The following is a 17523-nucleotide window of genomic DNA, read 5'->3' as shown; positions in this document are numbered from 1 at the left end:
GCGTGTATTTAGCTTTAGATCTCTCTCTGTGTGTTTTTCAGTGTTTACGTGTGCACTATGGGAACATGTGAGTTACAGCTCATGTACGGAGGTCAGAGGACAGCACTGCCTATCAGTCCTTGCCTTCTACCTTGTTTTGAGACAGGTGTATAAGTCAGTGTTAATACCAGGATGACTGCTCCTCCAGCTTATGGGTACTCCCCTGTCCCCACCTCCCATCTGTGTGTGTCTCACTGTAAGAGTGCCGAGATTACTCATGTGGATGACTATATCTGGCTTTAAGTGGGTTCTGGGGATCTAAAGCCAGCTCCTTGCACTTCTGCTGCCATCGCGTAACCCCCAGAGCCATCTCCCCAGCCAACTCTGTCATCTCTCGATGCCTCTTTCCTGCTGTGCTCCACTCCTAGAAGTCAGGAAGGAGAAGAGGGAAAAGTACCAAAAAAGGCTTCATGGACACTGCAAAAGCAGCCACAGTTGGTGAGATGCTGGGTCTGAAGGGCAGTACGTGGGCAAAAGGCCAGGCAGTTAGTTCAACAAGCCCGGGAGAGAACCAGAAAGTCTGTTTGCAATTGTTTTCAGGATTTTATTGCTATTGCTATTTTATTGTCTCTATCTCCTCCCTCTAATCTGCTGCTTAAGACAAAGCTTAAGTGTTAGAAGGGTGTGGGTCTGGTGTCTTTGGCCGTGGGGTATGAAATTCTGGGTTGGGGTGGCAATCAGGGAGTGGCAATGAGAGAGTTGGGAAAAGTCTATGACTGCACCTTAAAGTCAGGTGCTTCTCAGACACGGGAGTAAGGTATGCGTTTTTGAGGAGGCATCTTGGAGAAGACGTCAATAGGCAACCACGAAGCGGAGGTAGGGGTCCAAGTCCTCGTGAAGGAGCCAGACTACTGCCTCCACCTCAAAGTCTCTCATAAAAAAAATCACAATGCTGGCCAAGTTGAAGCAGAAGGCTAGGTTAAAGAGGTGGTCCTGGATAGTTGCTCCCTGGGCGATCGTTTCTTCTTCTTGCTGGGCCATATCCATCACCTGCCACAGCTCACCCACTGAGGAAGCCACAAAGTGTTCTTCGAACTGCTCTTGGCCCTGGTCTGGAATATGAAAAAGGGGCAGCCCAATCTCAGTCCTGGTCTCTACCAGGATGAGGAGTGGGTGGAGGATGGATTGACAAGGGAGTGCCAATTTGCCAGCTATAACGTTGGCCTTGACTTGAAAGTGAATGCTCTAACTAGAAAGCTTTTCAGACCCCACTTCAACCACAGCCCCATCCCAAACACATGTGACCTCCAGTCCTCTTACAAGTCCCTCTCTTTACAGTGTTTGACTCTTTGGGGAGTGAGGTACACCCTCAGGCATGAAGGCAAAGCCCCCTCTCTAAGTAAATGCTTTACTTCCTCAAGAGCTTTGGATAATTGCAGCTAGCCTATGCTGTGGCCTGACTGAGGCTTCCCAATGCTAGACAGTTTGCCTATTGTTTAATATTTATGGTGATAGAGAACATGAGTTAGCTCCTGAAAACCAAGCCCTTCCCAGCTGAGCCTGACTTAATCAGCTGCTGGAGCCTGAATTCAACGCAAGCCTATGTTAACTGGCACCCTCCTCCTGCATACACCCTCACCCCTCTACCTACCTGCAGAGGACATTTTCTCTTTCTGACTGCCGTAATCATCCAGGCTTGCACTGCCCTTCAGAGTCCTCACCCCCTTCACTTGTAGCAGCAGCAGGACAGCTGTCAGGAAGGTTGCCCTGTGGAGCTGAGAGCATAGGGAAGGGATGGGCCTCCTCTCCCACGCTGCCTTTCGCCCCAATCCACAGGTTCCAGAATCACCCTGTGTCTGTCTCAGTCCTTACCCCAAGCCAGCATCGCTTTTTCTCCTTCTCTTCCATAGGACCTCTGACTCTATGTGTTCTATGACATCACTGCATGGGTCTAACCCACATTCTAGAACATTATACCTTTCCATTTCCAGACAGAAGGGTAGAAAATGACAGATGTTTCTAAAACGACCGTATGAGTCACCTTGTAGATCACAGCCCATGGGGACTCCAGAATTTGACAAGTACCATCTCATCTATTATACCATTGGATCTCCACAGCCTCCTGTCCTCCAAAGCAACAACATTCTCATAGTCAATGACGTAGATGAAAAGAAAGTTTCACTGGGAAAATACATCTCCCATGCAGGGTCACAACCATCAGTGGGCAGAGCAGGATTTCCCATTAGTGTTTCTGAGTCTGCACATGACACCTACTTATAATTCCATGTAGCTTTTCTCTGTGCAAAGTGGTTGGCACAGATAAGGCCAACGACTTTCTACACACCAGTATCCTTAAGTCCACACATTTGGCTGGTGCGCTGCAAGGAATTTGAAGTCTGTTGAAACTATGGCATAGGCGCTGGTGGAGAAAGTACACACAGCCTGTAAGACAGACAGAGAGGCAGGGAGGCAGAGAGACAGAGAGACAGAGACAGAGATGGAACTCCATGCACAGTGCACAGGGATGCATAGTTATAGAGGCTGGGAGCTAGGCTTGTGGAACAGTCATGCACTTCCAGTTACCCCAGAGGAAAGGAAACAGCAGGAAATCACTAGTTCAAGGCCTCCCTGTTTTACAGACTGCCTTCGGTCAAGGTTGAGAAATTTAGGGAGACCCTGACCCATAAAAGTTCACTTTTAAAGGAGCTGAAGATGTAGCTCAGTGGCAAAATGCCCAGCATGGGCAAGCACCTGGGTTCAGTCTCCTGTACTACAAACAAATGAAAACACAACACAAAACAAAAACAAATGAACACATGAGGAAATATATGCAGAGATCATTATCTTGTCTCTGAGTAGAGGGTATTTTTTTTTAACTCTTTTTCCTTATTTTTCTTAGACTTTATCCTGTTGTTTACATCTAGGCTGAAGTACCTCCTTTTATCTTGTTTCTTCTTGTACTCTGAGTCACAGAGAAGCTGTTTCAAGGGTGTCTGACAGCTCCTTGCTTGGTAGAGGGGTGAGAGTCTATAGAGAGAAGGCAGTGCGGCAAGGGGTCAAAGATCCCAAATAAAGGAATTGAAGAGACCCTGCCCCCATGCCTGTCCTCTCCACGGGTAAGACCTGTTGGCTAGCTGGCAGAGAGGACTCGAGTATGGTAGGTGGGGAATACAGTACGAAGGTCCTTGTTAGGAAAACATGAAACAGACATGGGCTGTGAGCAGCCAACTGGGCACAGGGACAGAAAAGGTTCATCCATAACACTCTTTCTTGCATCTACACATTTCCTGGAAAACTGCAAGCAAACACAGGCGCCAGGGTATATACACGAAGATACACTTTTCTGCAAGAAAGAATTGGAGAAATGAGACCATAAGAGGAGAGACAAAATTCCTTCCCATGGAGGTGTGCTAGCAGGCACACTCGAGTGGAGCCTGCCAGACTCACTCCAGCTGTTACTTCCTTGAGCTCCAAACCAGGTGACAGGAGACTGGGAAATGATGCAGAAGGGCACTTTATGGTGGTGGCATAAAGGTGTAAAAATGCAGTGACCTCACTCACCTCAGCCTTGTACCCATTGACCTGCAGATCCAGCGAATGATGAATGAATGGAAAAAATGAAATCACTAATCTCCTCCTGGCTCCTTTGGAGGAGGAGCTTCTTAGGTCTCTGGTATGCAGAGAAACCCCCAGCTCTGTAGACATGAATGAGGATGGCAGTAGTGGGAGGGCCAGGGTGGAGTGGAAAGAACACACTTGGGCTTGTGGTCAATGACTTCTCCCTCTTTACTAACTCACCTGCCTGACTCCCAGCCACAGAAGAAGTGAGTCAGGCAGAAATCACGATTTCCTTAATTTTCCTGTTCTTGCAAAGTATAAAACACATACAAGTGCAAAGGAACAAAAAGCCCTAACAATCCCACCATCTAATAATGACAACTCCTGTTCATGTGCTATCCCGATATAGTGCTTAGATCCTCTTCCTAGATGAGCAGGTGGGAAAATTGCCCTGGATTCCAACGACAAAGGTGGTAGGCCTGCAACTAAGATGCAGCTGCCCTGCTGGGGGCACTATAACTGGGGAAGCCGCTCTCTGGAAGGGGCTACAGTGGCGCTTGATGCAGAAAGTTGCAGGGGTGCAGAGGAGAAAAAGAAGACAAAAGGACAACAACAGGACAGTATAGACTATTATCAGAAGGAAGATAAGCCAAAGGAGGAAAGACTCAAAACTCTGTTTCACCTACTAAAATGGAAGGAGACGAGACAAGGAACAACTTGGTCTCCACCCAAGTCACTTATTCATATGCATCCAATCGAAGAATTTAGTTCAGACAAGAGGGGCAAGAAGAGATTGAAGACCTATGTGTGGTTACTCCCTCTCTTCCTTCAGGGACCTATGGCCAATGTCCTTGCACCTGCTCTGTGTCTCCCTGACTGAGCCGGCCTCCTCTGCTGCAACTCCTCCCCCTCACCCCCTCAAGGATCAGCTTTATGGGCTTACAGTTTCTTTGGCAAAGGCACCCTTCATGACCTACTCCCCCTCCACTTATCAGCGCATCTGCATCTATAACCCTCACCTCAATCTTATCGCTCCCTCCATCTCCTTGGACTAGAAGTCCACAGGCCCCCGAGGCCATTAGCACCCGTACTGCCCCACCCCCCACTGAGGCATAAAAATGTCCCACAAGGTGACCCTCCCCTCTGCCTGGGTAAGAACAGTTTCTCCAGGTCCCAGGCACCTCTTTCCTTTCCATCCTTGCCCTGCTCTAGGGGCTATTTTGCTTTTTGGATCAGAGCTTTCTTGCTTATGTCAAAAGAAGGGGCCAATCCCAATGGTCCAAGGCTCTCTAAGGAAGGGTCTCAGTAGATCCCACTTGAGTCTCTCCTATCTTTCCCAGGTCTCTCCAAAGTTTCCCAAGAAGTAGAACGGCCCAGAGAGCAATGAACTGGCAGCTGAGACCCCCATTTCAAAGTGTGTTCTAGTTTTGCCTCCAGCCCAGGAGCTGAGAGAGCACACTCCTTCTTGGTACAGTGTCATCTCATTCTAAAGCAGCTCTGGTCGTGTTTCTGCTGCTCACAGGTTCATAGAAAGAGTACGTTCAATACCACTGACACGTCTCTTGAAAATCCATAAGAAGGCCAATGCAAGATGCTGTTTTGTAAAGTGACACCTCCTTATCATCATCCATTCCTCCTCCTATCTCACCCCTAGAAAGTGTCCCAGGATATCTCTACCCTCTAGGCATTCTCAGTACCTGCTCTCCAACATCAGGAGTCAAGAAAGAGCCCCTAGCAGTTGTCTAAGAGCTGCACCCCAGGGTACCAGTTTCCCCTTCGTGATTATCTAGCCTGTTCTCCCTCCAAATTCCTTGGCCCAACTCCTCAGCCTCTCCCAGTCTCAGCTGCCCAGCCCACTGCCATGAACTAAGAATGCCCCTCCCCTTTCCCCCTCCCTGCTCCAGACTGCTTTGTGCCCCCAGGCTCATCTCTGGGAGGGTCTCCTCCCCTTCTCCCAGCAAGGTGGCTAGTTCTTCGTTACACAGGCCACACATTCACACCCCACAGCCACCCACCACAGGCACAGGAGATATATTCACCTGAGTCTCCACTCAGCAGACTTAGCTGTCATCCCAGACTGACTCCTTCCATCAGCTTTGCACAAGTTGCGAGCCCTTGCAAGAAGACATGGGGGCCAAAGGGCCGTGGATCCAACTCCAGAAACTTCTCAGATGGTGGCTCGGCAAACAAGACTGGCACCAGCACTTGGATCAGCTTCACATGCTGCAGCAGAAGAGGTAGGCTCCCGAGGGTACCCAGCCACCGCACAGGGTCTCAAGTCCTTGTGTACACAGCCGTTCCCCTGAGGCAGCACTCAAACTCTGTGTCAGGCTCTTGCCTATTATTTACCCCTTCCAGTCTCGCTGGTATAAAACTCCAGCTGGCCCATGGTAGCGGCAATAGAAAGTATGCTGTTGTCTATATGGAGACCTTGAATACAGACGTAAAAGTAGAAGACAGGTAAATTGGTGGAGAGGCCAAGCCAGAAAAGGTTGCAGGGGGAGTAGGTTTTGTGGGGAAGAGATCAAATCTTTAAGGTTTTGAAGTAGTCTTTGTTTAGAGGACTTGAAGAAAGCTTGATCAAGGAGTTGTCATCAGAGGAATGAAAGCTGATGACCTGGGAAAGGGGGAGGAGAGGTTTAATTGCATGATGCCTGGAGGTGACCAGCTGAGCAAGGCAGCTCAGATGAGAACGGAGGGCTGAGTTCAGTTCTCCCTCTTAATGTGTCAGGATTGCCGGAGATCAGGGAGATAACCAAAGGCCTTTAGTCCCAGGTTGCTGACCCATCTCCAGAAAGATCGTTGCAGGAATGAGCTCTGAGGTCCAGAAGTCGGAAAAACTGTCCAGGCAAAGGGCCAGAGAGCCTCCCTCAGGTGAGCTCCGGCTCCAGAATGTTTGTGTGGTTGGCTTCCCCTTGAGAGTGGGCTGGCAAATGGAATGAACTGAGAACAGAATGCCTGCTGCAGAAGATTCTTGTGTTTGGCTCAGTTTCCAGTTTGCCGCATCTTGAAAGTATTAATGATTGTGAACACGGAGTCTTGCGTTATTTTCCGTACTGAGTTCTGTGAGCGCTCCGTTGATTCGCCAAGCTCCTCCCCAGGTTACGCAATGGGAACTTCGGTTTCTCGGCATTTTGCGCTAGAGTGCACCTAGGATAGTCTTTGAGTTCATTTGGCTTCAGAAATTTTCCTAAGTAAAGGTGCAGGGGGGTCAAGAGCTAGGATGGACAGAGTTTTATATCGTAGCCTCGAGACAGAGAGGTTAAACTCTGGAATCCAGCCCTAGCCACTCTGGGCTGGTCAGGGCCACAAGGCTCAACTGGGACCAAGAACTTAGGTGAGTTAGGGCAGGTTCTGACCTCTGACTCTAAGCTCCTCCTGGGAGCATTATGCTTGATAAAACAGTTCTTTAACTACAAAGTTCCTTCTCCCTGGAGACAATGGAAAAAGAGAATCAGGGACTGAGAGACATCATCTGTTTGTCTCCTATGGTTTCCCTATGGCCCCCAAATTCCTAGATCCACATTTGCCTTTGGAGCCTAGACTATGTCGTTTAGGAAGACTGGCTTTGGCTTCATTTCCTATTCCACATATATCCAAGCAAAGTCAAATTCAAAGATTAACCCAGGGGCATTTGTAAGACCATCTCAAGCAGCTGAGAGTCCCAGTGCTCATTTCTCTTTGGTTGAAAACAAAGTATCTGGAGTCTTACATCTAAGGTCTAAGTATGGGAGGAAGGTGTGGCCTATGGGCTCCCTGCACACTCTGTTCATAGCTGAGATATGCATTTGAACAACCCTACAAAGGAGTGGTAAGAACTTGAGTGGGGACAAATGCAAGAATCCAGGGCTCAGCTTCACAGAATCTGTAAGGTCTAAGGCTAGCCCAAGTCCTTTAGTGGCTGGTCACCAACTCCCCTTGGCTACAGAGAGCAAGTCTAACTGACCTGGAAGCGTGGGGATGTTACAGAAATGCCTCCTCCTTCTCATCTCCTTTCAGGGTTCTGACTTACTTATGTGGATTTGAAGAAGTCCATCAGGCCTAAGGTCCTTTTTTTCCCCCACAAGGATACCCTGAAACCCACTGCATGCCCCAGACTCTTGTTCCTCAGGAATAACCCCTTATATTTCATTATCAATTAAGTTATTCATCGTTTTTATTTAGTATGTTTTCATTAAAATATGATTATATCACTTTTTTCTTTCCTTTCCTCCCTCCCTTCATTCCCATACCCCCAAAATTGATGGTTCTTTTTCTTTGATTATTATTGTTTTACACACACACACACACAAGCACACACATAACTTGCTGAGTCCACGTTCACTCATTGTGTGTAAGTGATTTCAGGTTAACCAGGTTGTCTTAGACAAGCATTTATGCAGCTCCTCTCTGAGCAGTTGGTAATTGCCTGTAGTTCTTTGTCTAGTGGCAGGACTCTGATATTTTCTCTATTCCAAGTTAACATGTCTATCGATACTGCCACTTATCAGGTCTTGTTTATGCAGCCATTTATCGGAGATGCAATTTCACAGCAGACTTTGTGGCCCTCTCTGGTTCCTAGCAATCTCTTCACCTTTTCTTCTTCTGTGTTTTCGAGTAGGAGTTGTGTTGAAGATGTATTCATTGTGGCTTGTATCCCCATGTTCCATTGATCTGTGCACGGTGTCCAGTTGGGCTTTTCTGTGATGGTCTCTATTTGCTGTAAGGAAAATCTTCTTTAATGAGAGTTGAGAGCTGTACTTATATGTGAGTGTAAGGATAATTATTAGAATATTGTTAAGAATCCCACTGACCTAGCACATTGGTGGTAGTGGACTCTCTTCTAAGATCGATGACCTCACTGGCCCCATGAAGTTGGTTGGCTATTTCTAGCACCAGACATGATTTCTGTCCTGGTAATTGAACCTTAAGTCCAATTAGACAGCTGTGGGCTACTGCAAAGATAGGCGTGTTACGATGGCACCTTTAGGGATACCTTGCCATGCTGGTCAGTGTTGTGGTTCATAGATGTCACTGCTGGACAGGACTCTTGATTGCTTTTGTCTGTTGGCAACTTGCACAGTAATTTCTGGCAGACCAGGAGGCTTCCAGGTTAAATCCTGCTTGAATAATCTGAGGCCTGTGTCCTAAGTGCAACATTTTCAACCATATGAAGAACTGTCCTGTCTTTCTAACCACTACAGCTAACACTCAGGCCACACACAAGCCTTCACTTTCTGGGAGGAATTACAGTGAGAGGAACCACAAAAGAAGTCAGAGTAGCCTTAAAATGAGATCTTGCCTTCGTGTCTTCTCATCCTTTGAAACCAATGAATAACTCAAGAGCAACAAATTGATTTGTTACTGTGTACTGTGAGAGCCGTGACCACCCTAGAGAATGGCTCTGCCTCCTCTGACCATGGCCTCTCTGTGATGATCCCTAATGAACTTCTACTCATCTTCCGCCAGTATTTGGGAGTCTCCACTGCTCCGAGCAGCCAAGGAAAATGATCTGTGCACACTTAAGAAACTTCAGCATGACCAGAACTGTGACTTCCGACAAAGAGGTGAGATCTGAGATAGATGGATAGAGGCGGCTTTGGAAAGGGCTGCTTGGAGAGGCTCCTGACATACTGAGGTCTGGAGTCGGGAGCCTCTTCCCTGAGAGAGACTGGCAAATGTTTGGTATTCTTGCCTTGTTTCATTCCAGCTGCCCTGGGATACACAGCGCTGCATGTAGCAGCTCTCTATGACAATCTGGAGGCCGCTACGATGTTGATGGAGGCAGCTCCATACCTGGTCACAGAGCCCACACTGTGTGAACCATTTGTTGGTGAGGCAGTCTTACAGTAGTTCAAGCCTGAACCTGATGTGGGTGGGTAGGGTGGGCTAAAATTATTCTGTGTTGGGTGGGCTTGGGGAAAGGGTGAAAGTGCCTCATGAGTTGAGAAAAAGACAAGACTCTAGATCGTGGGTTTTAACTTCCATGGTTCTATTTTAGTTGTTCCATATTTCCATATTTCTCTTTAGGTTTCTCAGGGCCCCTCAGACCATAACTCCATAGTTCTCTCTCTCTCTGTTTCTCTCTCTCTCCTTTCCCCCTTTCCTTCCCTCTCTCACTCTCTTTCTCTCTCTCTCTCTCATTCTCTCTGCAACCTTAGACTGTTCATATGTATAGCAATCCCTCAATAGATGAAGAATAGAGACACTGACCCAGGAGCCCTTGGTCCTGGCTACTCTGCAACCTACAGCAGAAGTTTGTGTGGGGAGCCCTCAGGGAACTTCTGTAAAGGGCTACGGGGTGTTGTGCCCCAGACAGAACCGTGACACACAGCTCTCTCTGGGCCAGGTCAGACTGCACTACACATCGCAGTCATGAACCAGAATGTGAACTTGGTCCGAGCCCTGCTTGCCAGAGGAGCCAGTGTCTCTGCCAGAATTACAGGCTCCGCCTTCCAACGCAGTCCCCACAACCTCATCTACTATGGTGAGATCCAGGGCCAGGCTCAGAGAAAGGGGATTTGGAGAGCTGGATGGGACAAAAAGAGGGAGGTTACGGAGGATCTTTTCCTTCATTCCCTTTTTGTAGAATCTGGGAGGGTATAGTCCTTCTAGGACTTAGAACCAGAGTCCAATTCCCTCCACAACATTCTGTGCTATATTTCCCTGAGGTTCTGCTGCGCAAGTGATTCCAAGCCACAAATTGACTTATGGGAGGAGATGGCTGTTGTTGGGCTGGAGGGCAAAAGTCCGTCTCCTCTTCTGATCTTGCTGTCTCCTGTCTCCTATCTCTTTGTGTCCACAGGAGAGCACCCTTTGTCCTTTGCTGCCTGTGTGGGCAGCGAGGAGATTGTCAGGCTGCTCATTGAGCATGGAGCTGACATCCGGGCCCAGGACTCCCTGGGTAAGAGCTGGGATGAGGAGAAAGTGCTGGATGCTGGGTGTGAGAGGACAGGGGACAGGGAGTGAGTTATAAGGGGACCTGATGCCAACCTCTGTCTTCCCCAGGAAATACTGTGCTGCACATACTCATCTTGCAGCCCAACAAAACCTTTGCCTGCCAGATGTACAACCTGCTGTTGTCCTATGATGGGGGAGACCACCTGAAGTCCCTGGAACTTGTTCCCAACAACCAGGGACTCACACCATTCAAGCTGGCTGGAGTGGAGGGCAACACTGTGGTGAGACCCATGCCCTAAGTTGTTTTTTAATGACCTTTCCCTGTCTACCCCATCACTGGTATAGGTAATTGACTTGGTCCATAGGTAGTCTCTAGACCATCTTCTAACACACCATTCAAATCTTTGCTTTCTCCGCCAGATGTTTCAACACCTGATGCAGAAACGGAAGCACATCCAGTGGTCATGTGGGCCACTAACGTCTTCCCTCTATGACATCACAGAGATTGACTCCTGGGGAGAGGAGTTGTCCTTTCTGGAACTTGTGGTTTCCTCCAAGAAGAAAGAGGTATGGATGTCATAATGGTTCCAGAAACTTCATGTGAGAAACACATCTTGAGATATTGCTTGCTTTTTTTATCTACTGAGACACTTTGATCCCAAGATACCTTACAGCCTTACATAGATAGAGACCCTGTCTATAGGAGAAAATAGTTTCCATAGGTACAAATATTATCCAACACTCATCTTCTGAGATCACTTTTCCCCTCTGGGCTCTACTCTCTCTGTTTATTTATCTCATTTTAACCTTTCAGATTAAGAATCTAACTTGGAATCACTTCCCTCTCTCCCTTCCTCCCTCCTTCCCTCTCTCCCTTTCTCCCTCCTTCCCTCCTTCTTTTCCTTTCTTCCTTCCATCATTTAGCATGTTAAGTACTTGCTGCATTGTCCCGGACAATACACAAGAAACCAAGGGGACAGATGAGACAAAAACATATATCTTTCTAGCCAACTTCTTCTTTTTTTTTTTTTTTTTTGGTTGAAATGTAAATTTTATTTATTTATTTTTATTGAGAAAAGGAAAAAAAGTTTCTGCCTCCTCCTAGCCTCCCATTTCCCTCCCCCTCCTCCCACCCTTCTCCCCCTCCCTCCACTCCTCCCCCCCCACCCCCCCGCCTCCAGTCCAAAGAGCAGTCAGGGTTCCCTGCCCTGAGGAAAGTCCAAGGTCCTCCCCCCTCCATCCATGTCTAGGAAGGTGAACGTCCAAACTGGCTAGGCTCCCACCAAGCCGAAACATGAAGTAGGATCAAAACCCCGTGCCATTGTCCTTGGCTTCTCATCAGCCCTCATTGTTCGCTATGATCAGAGAGTCCGGTTTTATCCCATGCTTTTTCAGTCACAGCCCAGCTGGCCTTGGTGAGCTCCCAATAGATCAGCCCCACTGTGTCAGTGGGTGGGTGCACCCCTCGTGGTCCTGACAACCCTTGCTCGTGTTCTCCCTCCATCCGCTCCTCATTGGGACCTTGGGAGCTCAGTCCAGTGCTCCAGTGTGGGTCTCTGTCTCTATCTCCATCCATCACCAGATGAAGGTTCTATGGTGATATGGAAGATATTCGTCAGTATTGCTATAAGTTGGGGATAAGCGGGGACGGGGAGAGAAAAGTGAGAAGGGGAGGACTGGGGGAACTTGGGGAACTTGGGATAAAGGAAGGTTGGATAGGGGAGGAGGGAAGCACATATCTTAGTTAAGGGAGCCACCTTAGGGTTGGCAAGAGACTTGAACCTAGAGTGGCTCTCAGGAGCCCAAGACGATGTCCCCAGTTAGTCCCTTGGGAAGCTGAGGATAGGGAACCTGAAATGACCCTATCCTCTAGCCAACTTCTTTAAATTTGGGTTGTTCTCATAAACTGCAGTTGAGTTTGATCTGTTCCACGATGGGGGTGCACACTGTTCACAGGAGCAGTGAAACAGAGGTGGGAACTATTTGGCCTGGATGTGATGAAACACATCCACAGCCAGATGCGGAGGAGGGAAGATGATAGATGAGGTGGGGAGGCAGCTGAAAACCTAGGAAGAGGCAGATTCAAAACAAAGCCATAGGCAGAAGTGTTTTTTTTTTTTTTAACCTTTGAGGGTAGGGGTAGGAAGAGTTTCAAGATGTGTTTGACAACCCAGACAGGAAGTTGAAGGAGTCCTCAGAGAGGAAGTGTATCCTTCCCTGGGCACTCTAGGGGGAGCTGTGTGTCACTAGGAAGAAGGGAAACAAACAAAAAGCCCCAAACAAACAACACAAAACCCTGAGTTTTGCATCAAACTTTCAAGGCACGGAACAGCACAAAGAGAGTCAGATATAATAGAGTAAATGGACAGAAAGAAAGAGTCTAGAGTGAAGAAAAGGCTTCCATCTTCAGGAACCTATTGATATGGTTCAAACTGAGTTTCTGTTGACTATCTGCTCTATGACAATTTCCTAAGAACCCTTCTAGAACCACAAATCTTGAAAGATTATTCTAACTAATGAGCAGAAGAAAAATTGAAATCTACTTTGTATGAATCTGAAAAATCCTGGAAGCACCTAAAGTTTGAGCGCGTTTTCTTAGACCCCTATGGATAATGTAGGTTCTGCAACCACACCCCATACTCTTTGATGTCAAGTATTAGCCACCTGCATTCTCCTCTGGATTTTACGTGGCCTGCACCAGCTACTTTTCTCTAACACCACCTGTCTGGCTCCCACTTTTTTGCTTGCAGTCGTCCATCTGAGGATCAAGATTTTTCTATTTTCTGGCAAAAATAGATTCTGTGGTTGGGGGCTCCTTCAGCTTCCTGCCTGGATTGTTGAGGGTATCTGGAAACGGTCTTTCTTCCTCCCTCCACTCTCAAGGGAAATTTTCTTATTCCCCCAATCTGTTATGTTTTACTTTGAATTTGCCTCTTCCTGGCTTTTCTGATGTCCTGTCCCATCCATGTTGTTCTCCCCGTTGCACCCTGCTGTTTTCCTCTCTCAGAGCTGCCATCCCATCTGGCTTATACTATTACCACATCCTACTGTCTCCTATACTTTCCTGCTTAGAATTCCCAACTTCTTTCTGTTACATTTAGAAAAAAAATCAAACCCCCTCTCGTGATGTCTACAGGGTGTCTGCACAGCGACCATTGTTATTGCTTATTTCTCTCAGGCCATTTCCATCCATGAGTCTCAACAGATGCTCTCCTAGTCCCAAGCATGTCTTACCTGCAAAGGGGCAGTGGCTTCTCAGATCTTCCTTTCTGAGTGACTGCTGCTATTTGTGGAATAACCTTGCCTAAATGTCCCTTCAGTCACACGGCTACTATACATCTATTGGAGCCTCAGTGCTGCTGTGTGCTCTGTGTTTACTACAGTGAGCAAGTACTTCTCCAAAGCACTAGTGCAAAACCTAGAACAGAATGGAAATTCCTAGCCACCTATGAAAGAAATGAATGACTCGGCCATGCCCTGTCATCTGGATCGCAGCTCTACACTCAACTCTGCATCACCATGCTGATCACTCCGCATTGTCCTCTTTCTGACAGGCTCGCCAGATTCTAGAACAGACCCCAGTGAAGGAGCTGGTGAGCCTGAAGTGGAGGAAGTACGGACAGCCTTACTTCTGCTTCCTGGGTGCTCTGTACATCCTCTACATGATCTGCTTCAGCATATGCTGTGTCTACCGGCCCCTCAAGTTCCGTGAAACCAACCGCACACATTCTCGCGATAATACCATCATGGAACAGAAAACATTACAGGTACATCTGCAAAGGGGTGAAAGGGAATGGTGGTATGGTGTAATGGTGTTGGAGACCATGTTGATTCTCTCCAAAAAAGACACTGGCCACAGGCCCAGGAAGTTGCCAGCACCTTATTACTAATGTAGGAGTTAGACAGGAGCTAGGAGGGCACAGATGGAGCCTCAGCAGGAAAAGTGTCCAAGAAGCTACAAAATTCCCCCCTTCTCTCTCTCTTACACACACACACACACACACACACACACACATTTTTAAAAAGTGTTTGGTGTTTTTAACCTTGCATATTTGAGAAATTCCATTTAATTTACCAAGCAGTTCTTCTCTGTAGTGGGTTGTCTAGATCTCTGTTGGAGAATCTATAGAAAGATCTCAGAAGGGGGCAGCAGTTGAGAATGAATCACCTCTACAGGACCTGCCATTTCATGGTGTCCTGAGGAGTTCTGGGGAGCTAAAGATGGAAAAATAAAGGTGTGGAATAGATTAAAAGTCATGCCAAATAAAGCAAATTCTTCTCTTCCAACAAAATGCATAGATTCTGAAGAGAAGCTTTGGAATATGTGGTCAACCAGTAGAACACCATCTGAGGGGTTTGTCTATGAAACCCTAAAATTTTTGTGCTGGTGCCCTAAAATAGTCCCCCCACAAAAGTAAGGACAGAAGAGAAAGAAAAGAAAGAGCAGTGTAGGCTAAGGAAGCGCTGAGTGCTGAGGTCACAGTTACACCAGCGGCTCTCAGTCAAATGACCCTTTCACAGGGGTCACTTGTGAGACACCCTGTGTGTCAGATATTTACACTATGATTCATAATAGTAGCAAAATTATAGTTATCAAGTAGCAATGAAATAATATTATGGTTGGGGTCACCACAACGTGAGGAACTGTATTAAAGGACCACAGCATTGAGTAGGCTGAGGGCCACTGGTCTGTGCAAAGACTAGCCATAGGAAGAGTTCAGCACAGATAAGAAAGGGGGTGATTTTGTCTCAAAGAGAAGATAAATTTCATGTAATCAAAAAGCAAAACCTTGAAGTTTGGGCTTAGATAAAAGTAGTACCCAAACAGGGAGGAGAACCCCAAACTAGGTGAAGATATTCCACCTTTCTTATTTCTAATTTTTTATATTTTCTCTCCTTTTCTATATCTACTTATCTACATATATACACACATATATACAGAATATATGTATATAAAATAAATAAGTTGCATTTATGTTTTTACTATGTATATTACATCTCAGATATAAAATAAGATATATGTATAATTAACTTGACTTTAATATGCTATATTATGCAACTGTAAAAGTTATTCTGAGAAAGAAGAGAGGAGAGAAGGAAAGACAGACATACAGAAAGGAGAGAGAGGGAGAGAAAGAGGGAGATTATTTTATCTCAAAACACAAAGTAAATGATGATACTGCCAGAATATCAGAGCTAGATATAGGTGCTCAGAGGAAAATTTCTCCCCATGGCTCTATTTGCTCATGGAAGCTCTGGCCAATTACAAGCAAAGAGACGTTTAAGCAAAAGAGAGCGACACTAATGATAATTAGGAGGTTGAAGCAAGTGACTAGCAATGGGGAAGAAAACATAACCATGAGCAAACAGAGTAGATAAGATTTCCCATTATCTCTGCCCCTGTGTCCTCCAATGTGTTCCCCCAACCTTTGTCTCACACCAATACAGAGATTACACACTGGCAATAACATATGAGGTTCCACCCTTCCAGCACTTTGGTGATGCTGAGTAATTAAGTACAACTAAGTCTGACGTGTCTTTCTCATTGGGGCAGTGTGAATTAAACATAAACATCTTTCTTTGACCCAGGTAGACTAAATTATGCTTGAAAGATTTTTTCCCTTTACCTCCAGACTAAAAATAGCATTATTATAGCTAAGTGCCCCAGCCGTCCTTCTTTCATTTCTCTTATTCCTTCTTTCTTCCTCCTTAACATCTTTACTCCTTTCTTTTTTGCTTAAGTCAGTCATTGTGAACAAAATAGAAGATTCTTATTAAATATTATTTCCTTGGAAATAAGTTAAGAAGTAAGAAGGTCAAAGATACAGCAATAAGGGATTTAGATAACAATATAAATAAATGAATGGTCCCTGTTCTTTGGTGTTAAATCTTTAAGCCTTGGATCTGAGTTTCTAGAATATTCTGATTCTAAGTCAGTTTAGATAGGATGAGAATTTATCACCATAATTTGGAATATTTTACTTTCACGTCGCATTATTCCTTGAACAATAGGAAATTCTCTCTCTTTTCTATTTGTATATTACTTGAAAGCCTCAGAAATGCAAAGGTTTAAAAACATGCTCTCTAGACTTGAATTCAATTGTTGACCAGTTAGTTACTTTGGGGAGCTTTTGCTTAAATAAATGAATACTTAATAGCCAATGACACTAGTCATGCTGGAGACACGGGGCTCTCAGTAACTCCGGGACTCCCTTTGTGGATCTTTTAGGGTCTGTGGAAAACACTGGGCATGAGGACCTTAAAGAACTATTCTAGTTCATGTGTGGGAATTTATGTGAACAATCAAGTAGCTGCACGCTGGAAATTTGGAATAAAGGCCGAAAATCCTCTGTTTCTGTGAGACAGCATAAAGCACATAAAAACTGAGCCTGTAAAGGAGGAGCTACTTTAGCTCCACTCAAATGTGGGTGTGTCAGAGTGACTACAGAGTTTTCAAGTAATTGAGAAGTTCAAGGTTTGAGAGCTAGGCTTCTTGGATTTTAATGTGAACTCTGAAATTAAACAGAAGGATGACTGCTAGTTAATTGTATCACTTTCTAGATGTGTGTTTTGTAAGTAAGACTACACATTACAGGCTTGGGAAGCTAGGAAAAATACAAGTCCTTGTGCTACAAACCAGACCTAAAATTTTAGAACTTAAGAAGTAGAGACCTGGCTTTGGTCTTTTAAAGAAATCCAAGCTACCGATATTCAGGTAGGATTGAGAGCTACCAGACCAGACTCCATCCTGGAGGTTTGTTTCTAGCTTTCCAGTCACAGGGTTACTTTGACTTTTGGTGTACTATTTGTCACGAGAACATTGACTAATTCCCACCATTATCACCGGCATGGTTATGGCTAGGCATGCCCTTTTTCCAGCATTCAAGTGGCTTGCTTGATTTTATACACAAAGTACCTAATCTAGAGTATAGTCTAACTAGAGCTATACAGTAAGATTGTCTATCTATCTATCTATCTATCTATCTATCTATCTATCTATCTATCTATCTATCTATCTATCTATCTCTATCATCTATCTATCTATCTATCTATCTATCTATCTATCTATCTATCTATCTATCTATCTATCTATCCCTTTTATCTCCT

The 17523-nt window shown here is 45.8% G+C and overlaps 2 protein-coding genes across 4 annotated transcripts in view; one reads left to right on the top strand and one right to left on the bottom strand.

The window, feature by feature from the left end:
- Positions 1–29: 29 nt before the first annotated feature.
- Llcfc1 (LLLL and CFNLAS motif containing 1) lies at positions 30–4616 on the bottom strand. The gene is made up of 3 exons (XM_050148006.1): positions 4557–4616; positions 1631–1754; positions 30–1091 (listed from the first exon to the last, which is right to left on the bottom strand). The coding sequence occupies exons 1-3, from the start codon at positions 4614–4616 to the stop codon at positions 832–834; spliced, it is 444 nt and encodes a 147-aa protein (XP_050003963.1). The 3' UTR covers positions 30–831.
- Positions 4617–5576: 960 nt separating this feature from the next.
- Positions 5577–17523, top strand: part of LOC126505197 (transient receptor potential cation channel subfamily V member 5) — a 30390-nt gene continuing 18443 nt past the window's right edge. For 2 of the 3 annotated variants that reach the window (XM_050147981.1, XM_050147980.1), the window contains exons 1-8: positions 5577–5774; positions 8986–9083; positions 9227–9349; positions 9866–10003; positions 10322–10420; positions 10525–10697; positions 10837–10983; positions 13971–14183. In XM_050147981.1, the coding sequence (XP_050003938.1) occupies positions 5665–5774; positions 8986–9083; positions 9227–9349; positions 9866–10003; positions 10322–10420; positions 10525–10697; positions 10837–10983; positions 13971–14183 (1101 nt within the window). In that variant the 5' untranslated portion in view covers positions 5577–5664. Of the gene's footprint in view, positions 5775–8985; positions 9084–9226; positions 9350–9865; positions 10004–10321; positions 10421–10524; positions 10698–10836; positions 10984–13970; positions 14184–17523 lie in introns of those variants that run through there. The other variant, XM_050147982.1, reaches the window with a different exon arrangement.

Source organism: Alexandromys fortis, unplaced genomic scaffold (genome assembly GCF_014885135.2).
Source record: "Alexandromys fortis isolate MF-2015 unplaced genomic scaffold, M_Fortis_MF-2015_v1.1 scaffold_57, whole genome shotgun sequence".
Lineage (NCBI taxonomy): Eukaryota > Metazoa > Chordata > Mammalia > Rodentia > Cricetidae > Alexandromys > Alexandromys fortis.
Note: the sequence above shows the minus strand (reverse complement) of the source record. Positions and strands in the feature narration are given on the sequence as shown.

What these genes read in the sequence shown, in the direction of transcription:
- Llcfc1 (XM_050148006.1), bottom strand. Translation starts at nt 4,616, where the DNA reads ATGGCCTCGGGGGCCTGTGGACTTCTAGTCCAAGGAGATGGAGGGAGC. An exon ending in GAGGGAGCGATAAGATTGAG is followed by an intron (nt 1,755 to 4,556) that starts GTGAGGGTTATA and finishes CTATGCTCTCAG; the next exon opens with CTCCACAGGGCAACCTTCCT. An exon ending in AGAGAAAATGTCCTCTGCAG is followed by an intron (nt 1,092 to 1,630) that starts GTAGGTAGAGGG and finishes TTCATATTCCAG; the next exon opens with ACCAGGGCCAAGAGCAGTTC.